General features: G+C 37.3%; 1 protein-coding gene across 2 annotated transcripts in view; it reads right to left on the bottom strand.

Moving 5' to 3' along the window:
• Positions 1–17,703, bottom strand: part of LOC129721330 (glutamate receptor 1) — a 357,842-nt gene that overhangs the window by 5,509 nt on the left and 334,630 nt on the right. Inside the window, exons 6-10 of one of the 2 annotated variants that reach the window (XM_055673775.1) lie at positions 12,204–12,546; positions 11,298–11,560; positions 10,881–10,974; positions 10,479–10,819; positions 10,103–10,347 (exon numbers count right to left, since the gene is read on the bottom strand). In XM_055673775.1, coding sequence (XP_055529750.1) covers positions 10,103–10,347; positions 10,479–10,819; positions 10,881–10,974; positions 11,298–11,560; positions 12,204–12,546 — 1,286 coding nt within the window. The remainder of the gene's footprint in view (positions 1–10,102; positions 10,348–10,478; positions 10,820–10,880; positions 10,975–11,297; positions 11,561–12,203; positions 12,547–17,703) is intronic. The other variant, XM_055673776.1, reaches the window with a different exon arrangement.

The following is a 17,703-nucleotide window of genomic DNA, read 5'->3' as shown; positions in this document are numbered from 1 at the left end:
CATTGGGTGATGTGCTTTTCACCTCCGCCAAACTTCCTATAAATTTCCCATTTAACACGCACTTTATATAAAGTATGTGCTTTTTCAAAAAAAATTTAAGTTGTTAACTTCACTGCAGTTAAAATGAATTAAATAGTTTACAACAAGGTTGCATATTCAATTTTAAGGTGCTTTTTCGCCGCGTGCCGATAGCTCATTCCATAAGTACAATTTTGAGAAACAATGTATGACAAACTTGTAGTCACAAATTTGTCGAATAGTGCAATGATGTAACTTCTAACCTGAAGTGTGAGAGCCCATATTCAGTGCAATATTCAGCCAATATTCGCGGTGAATATTTTTATATTCACCGCGAATATTGGCTGAATATCCCACTGAATATTGGCTCTCACACTTTAGGCGTAAGAGTTAGAACACTGCTTTCTTCGACAAACTTGTAGCATTACTCATGGACTGCAAGTTTGTCGTACATCATATTTCAAAATTGTTCTTGTGAAACGAGCTATCGGCACGGGGCCAATTGAATGGAATTGACACCCCAAAATTGAATATGTAAACTTGGTTTACAACGGAAACTGCAGTTCTCTGACTGTTTTCATCTCGTGAATTTTGTTTCATTAGAATTACTTGGGTAGGGGCTATGCCCAGTAATTCTGTCAAAGTAATTTTGATCTCATCAACGGTTTGATCGTTGGTGAGACCTTTTAAGACAACCTTGAACGGCTTGGCGTTCTTGGTGTCGTAGGTAAAAAATTTGTACATCTTGTCAGTTGAATACGGAACAAGGCGATCACGACCCCTTATTGAGTCGGCTAATAAGCGGTATTCACTTCTACTACCAATTTGATAGGTAACTTTAACGTCAGAAACAAACGTTGAAAGTTCCTTTTTGAAAACATTAAATTCAGAAGAAATAGCTACCACAATAGGTGGAAAATTCTCCCTTTTTGAAGAATTTACATTTTTTATAGTATCATTACTAATAACTTCCATTTCACCGGCTTCTTGCTCAGGCAAAATATCAAACACGTTATCACTGCAGACACTCTAATTGTCCGAGAAAGAATGCTCTCTCTTTCTCTTCGTATTGATGCGCGGTTTCTTTTTTCGCCCTTTCATTTCAGGTGATACGAAGAAAAAAAAAGTTAAAACAAACGTTAAAATTAAAAGTAGGTAGTCTTGAGAAAGACCGATGGGAAATAACTTTCAGGTAGTCTTTAAAAGACACACTGACAAAACACACACTTTGAAGCTATAGGCAGTCAAAGACCAGTCCACAAGCAACCAAAAACACGTCTGATCTGTAGGACAGATCAAGACACACTGAAGTTTTTTGTGTAGTTGGTCATTGAAAGTGAACTATTAAGGGGGCCCAACCCCCCTTGATCTGGCTATGATCATACGTCATTCAGAAAAAAATAGGTTAGGGTGCCAATCATCATATGAAAAAAAAGTGACCAAAAAATTTCAAAAAGAAACCCTATACAAAATGTGTAAAATTCTGCACAATTTTGCAGAAGGAACTATTCGTCTAGCAAGTCACGTTCAAAAGTTAGGTGTGTCGCCCTCTATATGGTGAAAATTGTAGCGGGTTGCATTGAATCATATAAAGGACAACAGTAAAAGAAACAACTTTCTAGACGATACTGATAACATTGGACTTCAAAATATCCTATTTCCGTCCGTTTCTAGATTTAGCCCCATTGTGGTGTCTGTTCGTTGGGCATGGAAACGGAAACGTACACTGTAAAAAATAGACACGTTACTGCCAAGTGGATTCAACTTAATTCTGCGCTAATAGATGAAACATATCATATCTACGTGGAAAACACTTGCGTTTCAGTTCACAGCACAAAATCAAGTGTTTTACACTTCGGTTTACCATGTCATGCATGCCAAAATCAATCATTTTACATTCAGATTTCAATGGCTACACACGTCAAATGCCAAAACACGTTAAAATACCGTGGATTCCAATAAAAATTGATATGGGTCGACATAAAAGAATGATTAGGTTCGTTTATTGACACTCATATGTAAAGAGCATCAGGGATTAACGTGCGATTTATTTTCAGTGTAGTGTACGCGCCGGCCTTTGTGCTCTAAAGAGCGCACAAATGCATGTAAAAATCGAAAACTGCAGTTGGCCATATATTCAAAACTATAAATAACCTACTGTAGTTTTGTGTTTTTCTGTTAGTCAGAAAGGTACTCTATCAAATAGTTTCATAGAAGCTCAGATTCGTTTGCGCCTTTTCAAGTTTCAACTCAAATAAAAAAAGCCTTTAAAAACACTTTTTTCCAGTTTTTATTCATGAATACTGTATATAATAACCAATATATCACTAGACATTGTTCATCTTAATTTACCACGTCACTCTCAATTTTATACAGTCATGTTTTAGGCCTTAGAGTTGAACATATGGATAAAAAACTGCTTTAAAAAAACCTTTTTAGAAAACATCTTGTAGCTCTGAAATCTCAATCTCTAGTGGTTTGAGTTGTTCAGCAAACAGTTTTGTAATAAAATTCTACACAACTTTGCAGAAGAAACGTTTAAAAGTTAGGTATGGCGCCCTCTATACGGCGAAATTTGTAACTGATTCCATTAAAGCATATGAAGGACAGCAGTAAACGGAGCAACTTTCTAGAATATATGGATTAGATAGGACTTGAATAAATAGTCTGGCCGTCCGTTTCTCTTTTTGGACACACTGTGCGTCGTTTTGACAGTTCGACCATACATTTTCTGTCAAGTTTACATCATCAGAACGTGAACGTGCCCATTGGCTGAAACTTTGCATAGACGTTTTTTTTGCAAAAGATGCCATTTTGTGCTATTGGTTGAATTTTTTAAAACACAACTCTTTTTTTAAAAACTATTAAAAAATTCTATTGCGGATAGGTATTGATGATTACAAATATTTTTAGAGCCAACACGGTTCGTTTGAGTGGTGTGACGTCTTTGACAAAGTTGTAGATAATATTTTCGTCTTTCAAAAAAAAAAAAAAAATATACACTCTAAAAACGAATAATTATTAAATTTTTGACAAAAAATTAAAAGAAAGTTAAAGATTAATCACGCAAACCAGCCCATTTAAAAAACTGATTTAAAAAAACTACGAAAGATTACCTGAACAACGAAACCGGTCATGGAAAAAAGTTATTTTTTTTTCAATTTAGTTTTTTTTCACAGGGTACATATTTTTTTGAAGAAAAAAGCTATTATTTACAACTTTGCCAGATACACTATGCTAATCAAATAAACCGTTTTGACTGTAAAAATATTTTTAATTACTCGTAGAGTGCTCTATTGGAAATTAAAATATGTTTACAGTCGAAACGGTTTGTTTGATTAGCATAGTGTCTTCGGCAAAGTAGTAGATAATATTTTGGCCTTTTGAAGGAAAAATATGCCTTTAAAAAAATAATTGAAAAAAATTGTTTTTTTCTCAAAAAATAATATTTATTTTCAAAAAATTAAAACTTTTTTTTCTTGATTTATAAATGATCGGAAGGTTTCATTGTTCTGGTAATCTTTTGTAGGTTTTATTAAATAAAAAATCAGATTTTTGAAAAATGAGCTCTTTTGAATAATTAAATTTTAATTCTTCTTCTAACTTAATTTTTTGAATAAATAATTTGTTTAAGTGTAATTTTTTTGGAAAGACAGAATTATTATCTACAACTTTGTCAAAGACGTCACAACAATCAAACGAACCGAAGTGCTTTTTTTCCTTTTATACTTATTTTTCACAATTTTACGAACCACCCTATGCCGAATAAATGAACCACCCTAATGAAACATAATGTAATCGATGCTAGTTATAGTGTATATCATTATAAAGACTATTTCGAGAGACTAGTGGTCAATTTCAAAAAATAAATTCTAAACATTTTGAACTCCGCCTTCCACAATTTAAAAAAAAGACTAAGTCCCAGAGAGTCGATTTTTGCAAACGTATTTTTTTTTCAGATGACACCAATTCTCGACGTTTCAGGCGCTTTTAAGTTATTTGGCATCAAAAAAAAAATTTCGAAAACCGAAATTTCACATACTTCAGATAATTTGGAGATGAACGAAACTCGTAACGTATGCAAACTTGTAACTAGCGTGCCGAAAAAGCCAGCAATGCTGAGAGTCCCCTCTACACCACCTCAGTGTCGGCTCAGGGGGTGTTGGTCAATTAAACTCTTGAGCTTCGTCTTTTACAACTCTTTTATTGGCCTGTCTACACCAGTGATGCCAGATTGGAAGACATGTCTTCAAATCGAAGACATATACCCTGCGGTGAAGACATTCTTGTTCGTGAAGACAAATGGAAGACATCGAAAAATATTTGAAGACACTGGAAAACATGTGATTATGATCCGCATTTTGCAGAGATGGTGCGTTGTGTTTTGCTCGACAGATTTCGATTTGCCGGCCAATAGTTTTCCCAGCCTTCGCTCGGTTTTAACGAGCCATCTCGAGCTGGAAGACTAGTGAAGACATTTTTTCTGGGAATGTGAAGACATTTGAAAAAAAAACCTGGCATCCCTGGTCTACACTTCCATTTCCTTATTTTCTATCTCCTATCTCGTCTTTTCATCTTTTACGCATTCGGGGCCTCTTTTTCGACGTCCGCAGTCTCCTTCTTTGTTTCACCACCGCTCTGTGACAGTTGCCACTCTTCCGGTGTTAAGGTATGTCAGGGGGCTCCGTGTAACTGGCTAACTTCTACAGCCGAAGTGGTGTGGCTGGAGTTAAGCAACTTTTACAATGTAAAAAGAGGTCTCGAGGGTGTAAGGTTGTGAGGAGGGGAGAATGGTGTCATTAGAAAATGAGATTTTGGTAGTCAGTTGGAGGTGGTTTCTCGTAGAAGCAACGAACCTGAACGTTCAGTCTATTTTTTACGATGACTTCACCTTCACTTTCCGGACTTCTCTTTGTCTAATTTTTATCAGCTTTGAACTTTTTCCAATTATAAATAAATATATATAAAACAATGATCACAATGGTATAAAACAATGATCACAATGGTATAAAACAATGGTCATAATATCACTTTGACTTTATTTCAGTTTTTCGCACAACTTTGCTCCTCGAGTTTTTAAATATAAGTGAAATCCAAAAGATGGTTGGCAGTTAATTTGTGGCGCTCTCCACCGATTTAGCAGTTAATTCCGCCCCCATTTCCAAAGGTTTTATGGCTTCGCCCCCGTGGCCGTTTTACTGAGTGTGTCTCCTGCTGGTGACTAGCTACAGCGCATAGACGTTCGACTGCTCGAACTACCGCCTTCAACTGATTCAAGGTTTACTTGACTATTTCATGTCTTCCTTTAAATAATTACTCGCGTAAATCGCGGCATTTTTGACCTATCGGCATTTTCACCTGTTTCTTACTATACGACAATATATTTTGTTCTTAATCTGAGATGGATGTTATTACTATTACTAAGTAACAAATTTGTTACAACAGGGAGAATTTTTTGTTATTGCTTTTAAAGTAACAAGTAAAAACTTCGCGTTATTAAACTTTTCTGATTTGTTGAATCACAAATAGTCAATCCGGAGTGAGTGTCCGTAGGATTTTGATAAAATCATCTATTTATCCCATACTAGCAGACCCGGCGCCCTTCTTTTTTCTTTATTGAAATAATTTCAAACATTCCAATTTGATTCTGTGCGATTTGTTTAACACTTGCCTGAATTCCCCTCCAGAACCGAAAAAAATGAAAATTCTTTTACCTGCCCCTCCGCAAGAGCTTAACCGAATTTGATTCATCGTTTTTCAAAAGATCACAAATTTATCATAGCTTTAGGAATAGTAGGGTACATTTCAGAATTTTCCGTTGTTTCGGATTTATTGAGGGGAATCGTGAGGTAAGTACTCTTCCAGGGGCAAAGGCTATATTGAAAACGGTAGCAAAGCTTTGCTTGCGACATATTAAACTTTAGGTTTTTGCAAAACAACACTGTTGGCGATGGGTATTTGGCCATTTAAAAGCAAAGCAAAGCCTTGGTGCTACATTCCGATTCGGAACTTGACCTTCTATTTACTATACACAGACTTCGCAGCCAACTGTTGAGTGTACAGGACAATTGCGGGGCTAGCGCTACGACCCTACTGACACTAACTGTCTCTCCCGAGCCGAGACTCGAACCTACGACAACTGGCTTGTTAGGACAGCATCATACCTCGAGACCAGCTGGGAAGGCATTTGGCCATTCACCATTCGCAAAAACTTCAAGTTTGATATGTCGCAAGTGAAGTTGTGCTACTGTTTTTAATCTAGCCTGTGTCTCACGGTTCCCCTTAATAAATCCGAAACAACGTAAAATTCTCAAATGTCCCATACTGTTCTTTAAACTATGATAAATATGTGATCTTTAAAAAAAGGTTGGATCAATTCGGTTCAGAACTTGCGGAATGGCAAGTGAAAGAATTCACTTTTTTTGACTCTGGAGTGTTAAAGTCTGCAAGTGCATGTAAATTGGATATTGGATACGATCAAATTCAAAAGACAAATCGTTTAAAATGATTGGTTTCAACGTCCTCGCTTTCTGACTTCTGTACATCACCTCGATTCTAACTATATTGGATGGTATTTGGTCACTTTAGGCTGTTTTCCAGAAACCGTAAGTCGTAAGCCGTTAAAATGACATGTGAAGTCAACTTTTGGCCGTTGAGCATCAATCTGATTACGGAAATACCGGAAATTGGGTCATTTATGACTGATTTCTACTGAAAATGGTCGTCTTTGCATTGAAAATGGTATCCAAAGTCAGTTCTTGAGTTCTTGAGGAACTGCTCCATTATTCATCTCAGCCCAAATATTCATCTCATACATTATGAAAACACAATTGAAAACAGGAAAAAATAAATATTTTTTAACTAAACCAATCTGCTAATCCATGAATGGATTCTTCTTAGTTCACTTTAGATTTATCATAAAGTAGAATCCCCAAAAACTTACTTAAAAGCTCTAAATTTGATATAATAATCGGGCATCTGTACTCGAAAACTTATTTATTTCAATCGCATATCTAAGAAAACAAAATCCGCGCATTGTTCTATACGGCTACAACGGGACTCGTTCAGCAGCCAACCAAAGTTTTTTTCATCACTAGCGGACCATTTTCTATTTTAATCACTAAACAAAGTCACTCACTACACTAAAAATATTTGAATCTTTTGAATGTTCATCTCAAATAATCAAAAACAAGTTTGAAGTAGCTGAAATATATGAGATGAATTTCTACAATTCCTAAATTTAAACTGTACGTATTTTCATCTGTTTTCACTGCATTGAAGAAAATCAAAAGTTACCAAATCAGTTCCCGTTAATACAAAAAAAGCATACTGAAAATGTTAAATTATTCCGACGAAATTGACATAAATCGATAGCACTGCCGTGGTGACCTAGGTTACCAATTTTGCACGTAAACAACTACGGCTGATATCCAGGTAGCCTACTATGACGGGCTGCGGCTACGTTCGTTCATGACAATGTGATTCATTCATGATTAACAATGTGATGAATATGGGGGCGTCATGAGATGAATAATTGAGCAGTGATTCAAGTTTTGAGATGGATATGGAAGCGTTGTGAAAAATGGTTTGTTTACAAAATTCAGGATAAATTTAGCTAAGTTTACTAAATATACAATGCTGAACGGTCTTATAGGGCACTTATTTTGTTTATTTGTTCAATGATTTCGTGAAAATTTGGTGTTTAATCCGTGCATTCTTCGTGAATATCGGCTTAATGAGATGAATAATGGAGCAGTTCACTTATGTGCGACAAAGGGGTGTTGGTTGTATTTACTTGATTGGTTCTCGTGTTGTGCTGAAGTTTGTGTTTCATTTACACGGAACCCCTCCCTTCCAGAAAAGGGAGGGCTCTCAAACTAAATTAATCACCTTTTTCGGTCTTTCAAAACCCTAAGTCTATACGGACTAGACAGACAGAAAGAGCTGCATTTTAATGTGTTTAGGAAAAGATATTTATGAAAATTGAAACATCGTTTAGGCGTCCTACACAAATTACGTAACACTCAAAATATAGATTTCAGGTCATGTATGTAAGTGACGTTCCACATGACCCTCCCCCATGCCCCTAAAATTACGTAACGCTGAACAATCACCCCCTCTCTCCACCAAAATTTTCAATTTTGAGCAAACATCACAGTTACGAAACTGTCTCAAATCTCCACCTGCATTTTTCTCACGATACGTTTATTTCTCTAAAGTAGACATCAAAAACATGGAAGGAAGCAATTTCACCATTGGACGCCGGTGGAAGATGGACAACTAGAAGAGGGAAGACTTGGAAGCCGTTTGGATACTGCCGATAGTAATCTGTGTAGGTATAGGGCGTGTGTGTGTCAGGGATGTTACGGGTGTGATTTTTCAAACATCTGCAGATGCAGATATGTGATTACGCGTGCAGATGTAGATGCGAATGTTCAAATTTTGCTACAAAATTTTATGAAGCGATATTTGTTTCAATATCCGTATGTTATGAAGCCAATGCGGATGTCAATTTTCATGCGGATGTTCCGCATTTGCGGATGCGGATGCGAATGCGAATTTCCGTAACATCCCTAGTGTGTATAGCGTATGGGTGTAACGTCTGTGTGTGTGTGTATAGCGTGTGTGTGGACAGCGTATGTGTGTAAAGCGTATGTGGTATGTATGGTGTTTGTATGTTATTCGTATAGGTATGTAAAGTATGTGTATTTGCATAGTATAATGTATAATACGCGTAGGGTGTGTTTTGTATAGTATGATTAAGGCAGAAATAAATTTTCACATCCACCATAGTCACACGTCTTTATCTTTTTTCCTCTTTCAGTGCTGAAAAGTGATATGATACGTTTCGTTTCAAATGAATTTACTTCGAAATCTGAAGTGATGAGGCTATGTGCAGTGTTCTCGCACAGCGGCACATAATCGATAGGCAGAATTTTAGCGAGTATCGTATTGGAACTTAGGATCAGAATCGGAATTCAAAGATGTTGAGAACAATTAGAACGAACTCAGGGCTTTCGGATTACGATAATGCGTGACAACTAAAATGTTGGAGGTTTTTGGGAGATTCTCTTACTCAACAACGAACACGATCTACCAGATATAATTGGCGCCGTTAAACATTAATTTGTATTTGTGCCGTGTCAAATTAATTATAGATGAAGAAAAAAAAAACGATCAGAGAGAAATGAGAGTAGTCATATCTAAAATCTCCCTCTCTTCTTTATACCAATATTTTTTGTATTGAATACGTATGTTCAGTCCTGTTGAGAATAGTTCGGCAAATTTTTAAACAGAAAATCTGTGGGTTTGGTTATGAATAACATGCTGCAAACCTTAAAAAGAATTCGCAAGGAAGGTAGTGAAAGACCAGCCTAAATAATGGACAAAATTGACTTTGTAAATTATGGTTCAAGCCCATAACGAGTTGTTACAATTTGAAAAATGATGAAACCAGCGGATGAGTTCGCATCATATTTTGGATTCAAAGCAGATAAATTGATAACTCTAGATTTCATACGTAAAAAACAGCAGTCTTTCCTACGTGCCATAGAAGAATATTTCTTAGCACATTTTTTCTTTTCCTTGAGTTTAGGTTCTAATTCATTTTGCTCCACATATTGCCTACATGGAAAAGATATTTTATCATTGTACCTATATTTTTATGATAATATCAATTTGATATTTTTTAAGTTAAAATAAGTTGATCGCAAATACTTCATAAGCTGTGACAAATGTTTGAGATAAAGCTCCAGACTATGCAATAAACAGGTTCGAAAAAAGCTTTATTCTTGTACTACCCTCATATTTCGGAGGAAAACAGCCGCAAAGTTCGTCCGTAGCTAGAAGCTTTTTGGGTCGCAAGCTTCGTCCTTTCATGCACCGTTTTTCCACCAGACGTAGTACGTGTGACATAAAAGAAAACAGCAAAAGCTCGTTCCGCCCACGCTAGTAGGGTGGAATATAGCCACCCACCACCCACTTGACACAGAACTGAGAAGCAGTAGTAGTAAAATACTCGCACCTCAACAAAGTGGTTGGAATAATAGTAACAGCACCAGCAGCAGCTCAACTCGGTACTTACCTTAGCGGTGATCCCAGAGGTGTGGCAATGCCGAATCCTTTGGCGTCGAGATTGCGGCCCACCTTCATCGTGTCGCAGGGCTCCCGTTCGTTGGTGTAGTCGTTCTTCGGTGACTCGATGAGCAGTGCGTATTTACCCTTGGACGTTCGCACCCGCCGGATGCCTTCGTCGTACGTTTTAACGAACACGTGTTTCCGGGAGTTCATGTACTCCCACATGCGGCTGTAGAGGGAAATTTGCGATTTCTGCAATAATAGAGGGAATTAGTGGTGGGGAAATGTTTAGCTAGCGGTGGAAATATGATGCTGTTTGTAACAGCGGAGTTAATTTATGGCCAATTAAAATTATCGAAATGACAGAATGCGTGACACGTTACCCGGAAGAAGTCCCAGGTGGAACCGTGGATGAGCGTGCCGTACTGGACTTCGGTTTGCGAGGCCAAATCCTCCGGTGAGTTGATTGGCGTGACCATCCGTTCCACGGTGAGGAACGCCGCCAGGTTGGCAGTGTAGGACGATATGAGGATGAGCGTGAAGAACCACCAAACCGAACCGACGATCCGGCCCGAGATCGAGCGTGGCGAAATGTCGCAGCCCTGCTGCATGAAGGCGCCCAGGGCGAACCAGAACGAGTTCAGAATGCTAAACTCATTCACCGTAGCCTGGGGAACAGCATCCGGTTGGTCGCCTGCAAGTAGGCCAAACGCGTTTCCTTTGTCTAGGTTAATGGGGGAATGAAAAGAGCTACAGATCGAATTAGATGCTCGAAAATTAATTACCGTTATAATTAACTAGCCGCCACTCGAACGGTGAAAAGCGTGACACTATGTACAGGACAATGCTGACGCCGACGTAGCTGAACAGGACGCATATCTGTGTTGTGGTTCCCGCCGGGGCCGATCCAGCAGTAGGGGAGTTGTTGTTTATGATGGAACACGGTTGCAGAATTGGACGGGTACCCGAAGGCGAGAAAGATACGCAGGGAGAGAAAATATCATCAATTGCGCTGTTTGTTAGGACCACCTATTGGCTGTTGCAAGTTGTGCACAGTGGGTTGAAAATTGCAATTTTACTTTGATTCTAGAACTTGAATCTGCTTTAAATCGACCCACTGTGCACAGCTAAGCGAACAGGTAATGAGATATGTTGACCGGTTAGCCCGGCGGCAGGTAATTTAATGCTGTACTGGCTCTTACCCAAATCTCTTTCGATAGGGGATTGAGGAAGCTGAACACTCCGGGCTTCTGCTTAACCGGCCGCTTGATCATAATGGAAATACCGAGTGACATGAACGGCTTACTGAAGTCGATAACGCGCTCCCGCTCGGAGGTAATTGTCATCGATGCGATTGCGATGTCTGCCTCCTTTCGGACCAGTTCGCCAACCATTCCGTCCCAGCCGCCCTTCACGTCCGGATTCTCGGCGCCATACTGACCGTCCTTGACGATGCGCAATTCATCTGTGTTGTGTGTGTGAGTGTGCGTGTGTCCATTCACACCGTGGTTGATTATGGGATGCAGTTGCCAGGCGTTGCCGTGGAGGTAATATGGAAATAAAATTAAATTTATGGGATTCACTGTTTGCCAATAGCGCCCGCCTCAGTTTCCGGATGGCAACTTAGAATAAAGTTGTGGGAAACGTGTGGAGAAATATGATTTTCTGTATTGCCTCAAAAGGCTATTATGGATGAATTACAGCCATCAGAGACTGTTATTCATTTGGATACCTACATTAACTGGCACTAATTCAACTCTGAATAAAATCGTTTAGGTCTCCCTTATAGCTTTGAAGGGTTTTCGATAAAGTCCCAACATCGGTTATTAATAACTTTCAATCTTTCCCGCTTGGTGCCGTACAAAATAACGGTTAGCCACGAGTAATTTATTCCGCAATAGTCCAGTGCCAGAAGGCAGCACATTCCAAAACTCTCCCAAAAAATATAAATAACAATAAACACACTAAAGACCCATTCATCACTGCCGGCTTTCCATAGCACGGTACCCACAAATGCACCGAATATTTCGGAGCCAAGGTATCCCGCCCTGCGTGTGTGTTTGTGTGTGCAAGAGAGAGAGAGATAGTGTTGCAATGGTGGTACGTACAGTTGATGCCAAGTTTTTTCGCCACTAAATCAGCCAGATCCTTGCAGTATCCCTCGAAGCGATCGTTGCCCTCCAACGTTTCGCCCGGTTCGGGCTGGCGCAGCATGATGTACGGCTCCTCGATGATGGTCGTTACGATGTAGGTCTTGTTCTTCTCGTAGTTCATGTCCGTTTTCAGCCGGGTGTACTTGGCCACCACCGGTGTCAAGCCGTTCTCGTCAGACCACTCGGCCACTTTGACCATGGCGCTGTTCACCGTCATCTCGACCACGTGCAGGGTGTAGTTTTGTCGTTTGCCATCTTCATTAAATCTTACGTCTCCCGTGAGGCCGGAAATCTCCACCTGCATGGAATCGGATCCGGAAAACAAAGAGAGGGATAGTTGGTGAGTGAGTGAGTGAGAGAGAAGGGTGAGAAATGCTGCGATATAGTGCCGCACTAGATAAGGTGGCGTCTGTGGTTATAAATAACACAAATACGCTGCGGACATTGTACAGTTCGTTTATCATCCTTGTATATCGACGCAGATGGTATCGTAAATATGCTAACGTTGGTCAAGCTAGCGTAATTTTGGGGACCTCTACTGCGAGATAATTTCGGCATCTAATTCCAACCTGGAACCATGGTTGCTGATATAATGGCTTATTGGCTCAACGGTTTTGTTGTATAGATTATCTGAATTATTGCTTTGACTTGAGTTTATCGTTAAAATAAAAACTCGCGAATCTTCCCGAAGGACGAGGACATCATAAAGATCATGATTTGTAGTATTCTCATCAGCCAGGATGTTTGTTCTGAAACCAACACTTTTAATTTGTTCGCAAGAGATAAAACGTAGTAACATAAACAAAAAACGAAAATAGTTTCAATAAGGATTTGTATATAATTCGAGTGTTAGCTTCGTGAAAAACATCATAAAAAACACTCACCTCATAACTACTCGGCACCCATCCGAATTAACCCGGATACCCATCCAAATTAAATGTCTCTAACTTTTTTCATTATTGACCGATTTTGGATCTTGGCCCATCAAAAGATTGAAAAATTTGTTTACTTTTAGTATCCAGGACTGACAGGAATCTTAGTCCACATCTGGTTTCTGTAAATCCGGATTCTCGAGATATTGGTATCAGAATACAAGAAATCACTCCAGGAGTTAATTTTTCTTTCATGTTGAGTCAATCAGATGAGTTGTCTCTGAAATGATTAATCCGAAGCAGATTCTCGTTTTTAAACATGGTCCCGGAGATCCGGATTTACAGGAACCATAAGAGGACTAACGGCTCTTTAGGTTCTGTATACTTAAAGTAGACAAATTTTTCAATCCTTTGATAGATTATAATTTAAAATTGGTCAAGATTTGAAAAAGTTAGCAGCATTTCATGTTAGTGGGTACCCGGGTACTTCCGATATTACCGAGTAAATAATTATGTATTGAATAGCGTACATTTGCCCCGAAATAGTATATATTTAAAACAAGTACTGGTATGTGCTCAAGAAAACCTCTACGGCTATTGATAAAATTTCTATCGTCTACTTCATGAAATAAATTCGAGAATTCTATAAGGTACTATGAGATAAATCGGGGTGAAATTGGTCACCCTTTGAATCCATACATTCTATTGGAAATGTACGTTTTTTCGATATGTTCACGATAAATGAAGATTTCTGAACTAAAAAATATCAACCACAGCTAGTTTGTAAGCGAAATTAAAGATATTTCAGGTTAAAATTTATTCATTTTGGTTCACAAGCTGCAGTTTGCTAAATTTGCTCTTATTTGATCATCGTTAGATCTATTTCAAGTCAGTTTGTTGCAAAAGGTCAAAAACTAGCTCTGAAATTAAAATCTAAGTGGTTTCCTGCGGATTCTTCAGTATTACTTTGATGGTATGGAATAATCATTGTTGAAAATTATATTTTTTGAGCTTTTATCAAACTTTTCTTACTTCTCCAAATTTAACGTAATTAACCCTTAACCAAAATTATTTTAAGTAAACTCAACACTTTTTTATTATTTGGAAAGTTGTCTGATCAAATTTGATTTAGTTTCGACTGAATCAGAAGAATTTATCGAAAATATGTAAAATTGCACCGGGCATGCAAGGGTTAACTGTGACAGGTATGTCAATTTTTCAAAAGCTGCATTTTAGGACAGGTGATCAATTCCACCCCACTGATTAATCCCACCCCATTCCACGGTACTGAATTACTTAATACGAAAACATGAATACCTAATTCAAGACGAATATTGGTGTCTAATTCAAGCATTACAGCCTTACTGTAATCAACTAGATAAGGCACGGATCAGAGAAGTTTACAGGAGTGTTTAGAAATCAATGAACATATAACTTCGGTAATCGAACCATTTTTCAAGGATAAATAAGGCCCAGATAATCGGGTTTCCGTATTGCCGTTGCGTGTAATCGAGTTTAACCAGGCAGAACATCATAGAATATAAGTTTTAATACATAGGTTTTGTCAAGAAGGCTTACTTTTTTAATCCATTCCTGGCGGGTGATTCCATATTGCATCACATGACATTCGAACTTTGATTAAAGTTCTATAATTATAATTGAAAATTTGCGCGATGGAACTATTCAGTATGGTTAGAGAACAGATTGATCTTTACTCTGCAACACAGTTTGTGTCATTCGTGCAATAAGAGTTTGAAGCTCGTTTTTTTAGGTAAAAACTGATTTCTCTCCGCCGGGAATGGGTAAAAGAAGGCTCGAATCAGGTACAGAATGAATAATTTAGAATACTTTAAATTTTATTTGTGAATCTTTGGATTTTTTTTTCTGTTTTTAATTTGTTTTTTTTAGAATTATAGAAAAATAGTTTATACCCATTATTTTTTTAGAAAACAACACAAAAATATAAATAAAGATCATATATCTAAAAAAACCCACTGTTATTAAATTTGAATTTTTTTTCTTCGAAAATTACACATAATAAACTAACCAAAATTGTTTAGTGAACAAGGAGAAATAAAAAAAATTAAATTTGTCAAAATAAACAAATTTTTTCTTCAATTTTTATTTTACAGTATAAATTTTTATCATAGGATAAAATTACTATCCACAACTTTGCGAAGCCACTATACTAATCAAACATCTTGTTTAGATGCTAGAAATATTCTTAATATGCGCTTGAGATTATCCCATAGCTTCATGTCTCGGATTTTGTGCTGACATAACTTAAACTTTGGAATTATTTCCTGGCCCTTGTGTCTATAAACGAATTTGGATTCAAAACAGTTTGTTTGTTTCTCCTCCACCTTTTCTCCTTCCAAAAAGTATACACTGTAAAAAAAATTTAAAAACAGAATTTTTCAAACTAATTTTACACTTTGTGAGAAAAATGAAAAAATGAAATCAAGGTTTCGATAGGGTATCAAACGTCTTCGTCAGTGGTTTTCTTCGGCCTCCTTTTGCACAAGAATGCTGCAGAAAAACTGCCGAGAAAACCACTGACAAAGACGTTCGATACCCTATTTAATTTGTAATATTTTTTTAATTTTTTATTCTATATAATATTTTTTTCTGGAAAGACAAAATTTCCGTCAATTTCACCAAATGGAATATAAACATCATACAAAATGTTCTGGCTCAATTTTTTTTGAAAAATCTAAATTTTTATTTTTCATTTCCCCATGATTAGACAACTGACATTTTTTATTTTTCATTTCCTCATGATTAGACAACCTCTCACGTTCTGCAAACCTTTTGGAATTATAATGAAAAAAAAAAATAAATCGAGGGGGTTTTTGAAATATTTCAATTCAATTCAATTTCTCTGATTCCTTTTATTGAAATAAGAAAAACTTATTTTCACGGTGTATATTTTTATATATTACGCGAAAAAAGCTCCCTCTCCTTCTAACACGAACGGTAACCGTGCGCCTCCTTTCACTATTGAATTGGTGGAGACGCTAGGTTAATTATTTGAGAACCTTCTAAGGAAAAGGCTTAGGGGGAAATTTGAACTCGATAGTAAAATTCTAGAGAAAAACTTTCTTCTACAAAGTTGTTACATTTTCCTGTAATCACAAATTAAAGTGACCAACATTTTCGATAAAATCAAGCATCTAATATTCTTATCATTGCAAATAGAGTTAAGTGATGTTCACTTTATTGTAACACTTGTTTTGACGCAACATTACTGCGAAAGCTTCAATCGTGAGTGATGTGTGTAGGAAGATACTATGTTTCGTGGCTCATCCGTTGATTCAAATTTAAAAAGTCAAAACAAATAACTTGCTCTTTGTATACCCACAGTGCAGTTCAGTATATCTTTTTGACAAAAATAATCCACCACCACTTGGAGAAAACCTGTTTTAATTGCTTGTAAGTGTTATTATACTGAAATAGTTCATGTAATTCATTATTGTAAACTGTGGAAATATATCTTCGAAACGTTAGCCTTGACAAAAAATAATCGTATTTGAAAGCAGCCTGTGACCAAGCCTGCTCTCATTACACCGAAGTACTATCGAGCTCTAGATACAAAATTTCCCCTAAGCTAGAACGATGTACTTGGCGTCTTCATCGATTCAACATGGTAAGGAGGCGCACGATTAACGTTCGCGTTGAAGTGAGTTGGAGCTTTTGATGAGTTTTTGAAATGAATGGGGGCACCAACACTCACAGGAATAGGTAAATAGCTATAATCTTTCATTTTTTGCACTAGTTTTCTTTTTGTGATTAATAAAATAACTCTACACGGTTGTTTTGAAAGATAGAAAAAACAAAGTTACGCAAAGTTGACGAGGCTGCATCATTGTGGAACATCGTTTAACTCAATCTGCAAGGATAAGGGAGTTAGATGCTGGATTTTATCGAAAATTTGTATCACCCTAATATGTAATTACTGAAAAATATGCGTTCCATCATATTTCACAACTTTGTCGAAGTAGGTTTTTCTCTGGAATATTACTATGGAGCTCTAGATCCGAATTTCACCCTAAGCTCGTTCCCTAGAAGGCTGTCGAATAATTAACTAAGCGTCTCCACCGAATCAATAGTGAAAGAAGGCGCATGGTTATCGTTCGTGTAGGAGTGGGTGGAAGTTTTTGTCGCGTAACTGAAATGGCTGGAGGCACCAAAATTCACAGGAATTGAGCTCTAGGGCAAAACCTGTGTTGATTAGTGTTATCTACAATTTTGCCACCAACAGCATGCCGATCAAACAAACCGTTCTGGCTCTAAAAATATGTGTACTCGTCAAAACTCTTTTTACATGGACCCTTTTCACAAATCAATCGCGATTAAAAAATTACCTATAACATGAATTGACATCTTAAGACCATAATAAAAAATGTACAAAGTATCAACAAAATCAGAAATGTCAATTTAAAAACCCAAATTTCACCTAGAGGTCAGACCCTCATTTGTTTAAATAGTTTTAGACGAACACTTCAATTTCAAACAAAAGTAAATCCTTGATAATATTTGCTGGATTAATTTATCACTCTAAATATCAAATTTCAGGTAGCCAG

The sequence above is a fragment of the Wyeomyia smithii genome, chromosome 2 (assembly GCF_029784165.1).
Source record: "Wyeomyia smithii strain HCP4-BCI-WySm-NY-G18 chromosome 2, ASM2978416v1, whole genome shotgun sequence".
NCBI lineage: Eukaryota > Metazoa > Arthropoda > Insecta > Diptera > Culicidae > Wyeomyia > Wyeomyia smithii.
Note: the sequence above shows the minus strand (reverse complement) of the source record. Positions and strands in the feature narration are given on the sequence as shown.